We start from the raw sequence: 7,171 nt of genomic DNA, 5'->3' as shown, positions 1-7,171 counted from the left end.
ACTTCTAAAGCGAGCGGGACGGGGTGTGGCTTCTGGCAATGATCACAAGAGCAGCTGCTCACTGACCTTTAAGGCCCCAACCGCAGTTACGCCTCAGACCCCGCCAAAACATTAGCTATGCCGGTTAACGCATTGATCTGATTGAATCTAGGCCTCAGTTTGTGAAAAGATATTTACAATACATGTGACATCACTGTTGGCTGACATGTCTGTAACATCTGGTTTCACTGCATTACAATGTTGTTATAGGTCAGCCAATGACTATCATAGGATGCATCCCAAATAGAACCCTATTCCCTATATAGTGCACTACTTTTGACCAGGACCCATAGGGAATAGGGTGCCATTTGGGAATCATCAACAATAACGCAGGTTTACATCAAGATGACAGTCTTGACTGTCAGTTTTATGATTCAATGTTTAAGCGCATAACTTGGAATACACAATATGCGCACAATACTAGTCCTTGAATCCCCGGTGTAGGATTGGCTTAAACCCATGTAGATTTATGATTCCTGTACAACACAATGGTAGAATTATTGCGCTGTAGTTTTAGCACAAGATCATCCTGCTTCTTCTGCGGAGCAGTCAATGCCAGCATAGGTGAACTTCTCATACAGGGTGGTGTTGACATATGTCTATTGAACAACACACAGAGAAATAATGTTAATTATTAAATAATGTTAATTATTAAACTAATTCAGAAATAATAACAAGCAGCAATAGGATTTTATTTAGAACACTGTTTTCATTGAAAGGTTAGAAAACATTCAGTTCACCTTACTACAGACCCTAGTGTATATAATATGAAACTCAAAAAGGTATATTTCCTGAAGAAAATGAAATGTGTGTTTGATTGACCTTCCTGTCCTCCAGCATCCGTTTGAGGGAGACCAGTATGTGTTGGAACGTGGGTCTCTCGCATGGCTTCTCTGTCCAGCACTGCCGCATCAGGTCATACCTGGACACAACCACACAGGAGAGGGGTGCTACACTGTATATCCGTATTATACATGGTGAATAATCTTGAATTCCAAATGTAGATGTTTTTACTAATAATGTATGTGTGTATATTCCTGTGATCTCTGCTCTGTAAGACGGTCCGTCTGTGGTACCTACACCTCATCGTCACAGTTGAGTGGTTTCTCCAGCCGGTAGCTCTGAGGGAGTTTCTCATACAGCTCAGCACAGGTCATCCCACAGTACGGAGTACCTCCTGATACACACACACACAAACACACACACACACACACACACACACACACACAGGTCATCCCACAGTACAGAGTACCTCCTGATACAAACACGCAACAGGACTATGAGACTCCATAGTAAAGGAATTACTGACTAGGTTTCCCATTCTAGTCATTCTATTTCTGTAGTGTAGGCCGTCATTGTAAGTAGACTGTCATTGTAAAAAAAAGATTTTGTTTTTAACTGACTTGCCTAGTTAAATAAAGGTTAAATAAAAAAATAAAAAAATAAAAAATCAGACTCCACTTCACTCCAAACAGTACAGTGTATATATCATTTACCACACTGGATACAAACCTAAGCTCACTATCTCCCAGAGAAGTACACCATACGACCATCTGGGATTGAAGAGAGAAAGACAATCCGTTTTCAATTCATTGGTTCATATAATGTGTATCTGGCACATGTTCAGTCTGCAACTTTCACTATCAGTGGTAGGATGCGGTACTCACACATCACTATCAGTGGTAGGATTCAGTACTCACACATCACTATCAGTGGTAGGATTCAGTACTCACACGTCACTGTTGGTGGTATAGACACTGTAGGTCAGTGATTCTATGGCCATCCACCTGACAGGTAACCGTCCCTGTTTGAAAACACAGTAAAGAGACATGACTTTCTCAATCCACACAATAAAAAGACATGTCTTTCTCAATCCACACAATAAAAAGACATGTCTGTCTCAACACACACAGTAAAGATGTCTTTGTGAATAACAAAGTTTCAGCACCATGGCTAATAAGAGTGGTGCTAGTGGGCAGCCCTGGTGTGTCCCTCCGCCAACTGGAAGGCAGGCTAGGTGACTGCCTTCTGTTTGTGACCACAGCGGCCTGAGAGGATCATATAGTGTGAATTTATGTTGACGTTGAAGTTTGTCAGCTTCAGAGACTCTTACCATGGTCTTCTTCACATAGACCTCCTGCCCTCTGGAGAGACCGAAGTCGGCTATTTTGGCCCCTAAGCTCTCTCCCACCAGGATGTTTCTGGCTGCCAGGTCTCTGTGGATGAACTAGAAATGGGAAAAGATCTGGTCAGATTATTCAACTCACAAGAATAAATCCTCTGTGCAATGCCTTATGGGATGTGATGACTAAAAGCTAGATCTCTTGTCTCTGGGGTCTGACACTGACCTAGCCTGGTACCACAGAGAGACACTGAAGTAGCCTGGTACCACAGAGAGACACTGACCTAGCCTGGTACCACAGAGAGACAATGACCTAGCCTGGTACCACAGAGAGACACTGACCTAGCCTGGTACCACAGAGAGACACTGACCTAGCCTGGTACCACAGGGAGACACTGACCTAGCCTGGTACCACAGAGAGACACTAACCTAGCCTGGTACCACAGAGAGACACTGACCTAGCCTGGTACCACAGAGAGACACTGACCTAGCCTGGTACCACAGAGAGACACTGACCTAGCCTGGTACCACAGAGAGACACTGACCTAGCATGGTACCACAGAGAGACACTGACCTAGCCTGGTACCACAGAGAGGCACTAACCTAGCCTGGTACCACAGAGAGACACTAACCTAGCATGGTACCACAGAGAGACACTGACCTAGCCTGGTACCACAGAGAGGCACTAACCTAGCCTGGTACCACAGGGAGACACTAACCTAGCCTGGTACCACAGAGAGACACTAACCTAGCCTGGTCCCACGCCAAGTGACAATAAGTGACAGGAGTTGGCAAGAGAGTGCAGCCGATGTGAAATGGCTAGCTAGTTAGCAGCGCGCACTAGTAGCGTTCAGTCGGTGACGTCACCTGCTTTGAGACCTAGAATTAAATGTTTCCTTTGCTTCGCAAAAAACGCAGCTTTTGTGGAGTGACAGGTAACGATGCCTTGTGGGTGACAGTTGTCCATGAGTTCAGAGGGTCCCCGGTTCGAGCCCAGGTTGGCGCAAGGAGAGGGAAGGAAGCAACACTGCTACAAGAGCACAAACAGGTCTGGAACCAGGCTAACGCTAACCTGTTTCTGAGCCAGGTAGTCCATGCCGCGGGCCACGTCCGCAGCAAAGTGCAGCAGCTGTTGTGAGGTGAGGGTGGAGGCGGTGCTGTTAGCGATAGCGAAGGCCGGGTCAGTCTCCAAAACTCTGCTCTTCCTCAGGAAGTCCAACAGGTTGCCATGAGGGGCGAACTCTATGGCCAGGTACAGGTAGCCTGGAGACAGAGAGAAGCAGGGAGCATTATGGCACTTCATTGCATCATTTTTCTCCCCATATTTATATTTCAGTGTACAATACACTTTGGTTTGTTTGGATGAAACTGTGTTCACAGGCTCCCAGTAGGTTGATGATATTATTATATTACCTCTGTGTTCACAGGCCCCCAGTAGGTTGATGATGTTATTATATTACCTCTGTGTTCACAGGCCCCCAGTAGGTTGATGATGTTATTATATTACCTCTGTGTTTACAGGCCCCCAGTAGGTTGATGATATTATTATATTACCTCTGTGTTCACAGGCCCCCAGTAGGTTGATGATGTTATTATATTACCTCTGTGTTCACAGGCCCCCAGTAGGGTGATGATGTTATTATATTACCTCTGTGTTCACAGGCCCCCAGTAGGTTGATGATATTATTATATTACCTCTGTGTTCACAGGCTCCCAGTAGGTTGATGATGTTATTATATTACCTCTGTGTTCACAGGCCCCCAGTAGGTTGATGATGTTATTATATTACCTCTGTGTTCACAGGCCCCCAGTAGGTTGATGATGTTATTATATTACCTCTGTGTTCACAGGCCCCCAGTAGGTTGATGATGTTGGGGTGGTGACCTAGTTTACACAGCACCTCCAGCTCCCCTGCAAAGTCCCTGTGGTCGTCTTTAGACGCATACTCTGTTAAATATAATGAGATAGTGAGACGTTAAATCTTTTAATTCATTAATTCATCCATCCATCCATCCATCCATTTATTAATTAAAGGAGCACCTTTCATTCGTTTAATAGCAGCGTCCATCCTTAGCCCGTCCTTCTTGATGCGGGCTTTGAGCACCTGGCCGAAGTTTCCCTCTCCGATGACGTCCTGGAACTTGATGTCGCTCCACTCCAGGGTGGGGTAGGCCACGGGCTGCTCTGGGTTCTTATGTTTCTTATTGGGCAGGTTGAGAGAGCCAGAACTAAACTGGACCACTGGCTCCTCTCTCTACACATGGACGAGAAAATCATAGATTGTTCTAGAGGTGTTGTGCTCATCCATATATCTGTGTTTGTAGTGTGTACGGAAACAATAGAATACTGCCGTCTACAGCTAACGTCTCTTCCACAATGTAAATGCTTCGTGAGGGTTCTCATCTGTGTTTATGTATCCACAATATGGGAAGCACTAAAGAGAGCCAGGCCGAGCCATTATGGGCAGCACTAAAGAGAGCCAGGCCGAGCCATTATGGGAAGCACTAAAGAGAGCCAGGCCGAGCCATTATGGGCAGCACTAAAGAGAGCCAGGCCGAGCCATTATGGGCAGCACTAAAGAGAGCCAGGCCGACCCATTATGGGCAGCACTAAAGAGAGCCAGGTCGACCCATTATGGGCAGCACTAAAGAGAGCCAGGTCGACCCATTATGGGCAGCACTAAAGAGAGCCAGGCCGAGCCATTATGGGAAGCACTAAAGAGAGCCAGGCCGAGCCATTATGGGAAGCACTAAAGAGAGCCAGGCCGACCCATTATGGGCAGCACTAAAGAGAGCCAGGCCGAGCCATTATGGGAAGCACTAAAGAGAGCCAGGCCGAGCCATTATGGGCAGCACTAAAGAGAGCCAGGCCGACCCATTGTGGGCAGCACTAAAGAGAGCCAGGTCGACCCAGAACTCACCACTATGTTCTGGAAGGTCTGGACCATACGTCTCTGGAAGGTGGCTCTCTTCAGCTGTAGGACGATGCAGAAGGCCAGTAGGATGGTGATGCAGGTCATCCCAGCAGAACCCAGGATGGCATAGAACAGCATGTTGCCCTCGCTGCCAAGCCCAGCTAGACCTGGGGGAGGAGGAGGGGGAGGAGGGGGAGGAGGAGGGGAGGAGGGGAGGAGGGGTAGGAGGAGAGGGGAGGGGTAGGAGGAGAGGGAGGAGGGGTAGGAGGATGGGAGGAGGGGTAGGAGGAGAGGGAGGAGGGGAGGAGGGGAGGAGGGGTAGGAGGAGAGGAGGAGGGGGAGGAGGGGGAGGAGGAGGAGAGGAGGGGAGGAGGAAGAGAGGAGGAGGGGGAGGAGGGGAGGAGGAGAGGGAGGAGGGGAGGAGGAGAGGAGGAGAGGAGGAGGGGTAGGAGGAGAGGAGGAGGGGGAGGAGGGGGGAGGAGGGGAGGAGGGGGAGGAGGGGGAGGAGGAGGAGAGGAGGAGGGGGAGGAGGGGGAGGAGGAGGAGAGGAGGAGGGGGAGGAGGAGGAGAGGAGTGGAGGAGGAAGAGAGGAGGAGGGGGAGGAGGGGGAGGAGGAGAGGAGGAGGAGAGGAGGAGGGGTAGGAGGGGGGAGGAGGGGTAGGTGGGGGGGAGGAGGGGTAGGAGGGGGAGAGGAGGAGAGGAGGAGGGGGAGAGGAGCGGTAATATGTTTCAAACATGGTGTACGCACATCCAATAACTTGGCTCAAAGATTCATGCGGGTTAAGCCTGATGAAGATCTTTGGGAGCATTCATCAGCGTGCGGGTGTCTACCTTTAGGGGAAATATGTTGGCTACAGTCATGGGTTGTGAAATCTTACTACTTAGTTCCTAGTTGTGTCACATTGAGTGGGTTGTAATCTTGGCACCCAGAACCAAATGTTGCACATGTACGCTTGCCAGCTACTTGATTTATACACTGCTCAAAAAAATAAAGGGAACACTTAAACAACACATCCTAGATCTGAATGAATGAAATAATCTTATTAAATACTTTTTTCTTTACATAGTTGAATGTGCTGACAACAAAATCACACAAAAATTATCAATGGAAATCAAATTTATCAACCCATGGAGGTCTGGATTTGGAGTCACCCTCAAAATTAAAGTGGAAAACCACACTACAGGCTGATCCAACTTTGATGTAATGTCCTTAAAACAAGTCAAAATTAGGCTCAGTAGTGTGTGTGGCCGCCACGTGCCTGTAGGACCTCCCTACAACGCCTGGGCATGCTCCTGATGAGGTGGCGGATGGTCTCCTGAGGGATCTCCTCCCAGACCTGGACTAAAGCATCCGCCAACTCCTGGACAGTCTGTGGTGCAACGTGGCGTTGGTAGATGGAGCGAGACATGATGTCCCAGATGTGCTCAATTGGATTCAGGTCTGGGGAACGGGCGGGCCAGTCCATAGCATCAATGCCTTCCTCTTGCAGGAACTGCTGACACACTCCAGCCACATGAGGTCTAGCATTGTCTTGCATTAGGAGGAACCCAGGGCCAACCGCACCAGTATATGGTCTCACAAGGGGTCTGAGGATCTCATCTCGGTACTTAATGGCAGTCAGGCTACCTCTGGCGAGCACATGGAGGGCTGGGCGGCCCCCCAAAGAAATGCCACCTCACACCATGACTGACCCACCGCCAAACCGGTCATGCTGGAGGATGTTGCAGGCAGCAGAACGTTCTCCACGGCGTCTCTCCAGACTCTGTCACGTCTGTCATATGTGCTCAGTGTGAACCTGCTTTCATCTGTGAAGAGCACAGGGCGCCAGTGGCGAATTTGCCAATCTTGGTGTTCTCTGGCAAATGCCAAACGTCCTGCACGGTGTTGGGCTGTAAGCACAACCCCCACCTATGGACGTCGGGCCCTCATACCACCCTCATGGAGTCTGTTTCTGACCGTTTGAGCAGACACATGCACATTTGTGGCCTGCTGGAGGTCATTTTGCAGGGCTCTGGCAGTGCTCCTCCTGCTCCTCCTTGCACAAAGGCGGAGGTAGCGGTCCTGCTGCTGGGTTGTTGCCCTCCTACGGCCTCCT

At 49.0% G+C, this 7,171-nt stretch overlaps 1 protein-coding gene across 1 annotated transcript in view; it reads right to left on the bottom strand.

The window, feature by feature from the left end:
• Positions 1 to 563: 563 nt before the first annotated feature.
• The window catches only part of LOC311118547 (angiopoietin-1 receptor-like), a gene marked incomplete at both ends in the record, with an annotated part of 52,144 nt that continues 45,536 nt past the window's right edge, over positions 564 to 7,171 (bottom strand). The window contains 10 exons of the mRNA XM_084193338.1: positions 564 to 638; positions 862 to 961; positions 1,120 to 1,216; positions 1,552 to 1,592; positions 1,773 to 1,843; positions 2,153 to 2,266; positions 3,234 to 3,424; positions 3,998 to 4,108; positions 4,202 to 4,415; positions 5,082 to 5,242. Coding sequence (XP_084049464.1) covers positions 564 to 638; positions 862 to 961; positions 1,120 to 1,216; positions 1,552 to 1,592; positions 1,773 to 1,843; positions 2,153 to 2,266; positions 3,234 to 3,424; positions 3,998 to 4,108; positions 4,202 to 4,415; positions 5,082 to 5,242 — 1,175 coding nt within the window. The remainder of the gene's footprint in view (positions 639 to 861; positions 962 to 1,119; positions 1,217 to 1,551; positions 1,593 to 1,772; positions 1,844 to 2,152; positions 2,267 to 3,233; positions 3,425 to 3,997; positions 4,109 to 4,201; positions 4,416 to 5,081; positions 5,243 to 7,171) is intronic.

This window comes from Coregonus lavaretus, assembly GCF_964263955.1.
Source record: "Coregonus lavaretus genome assembly, contig: HAP1_SCAFFOLD_236, whole genome shotgun sequence".
Taxonomy (NCBI): domain Eukaryota; kingdom Metazoa; phylum Chordata; class Actinopteri; order Salmoniformes; family Salmonidae; genus Coregonus; species Coregonus lavaretus.
This window is presented reverse-complemented; position numbering and strand designations above follow the sequence as displayed.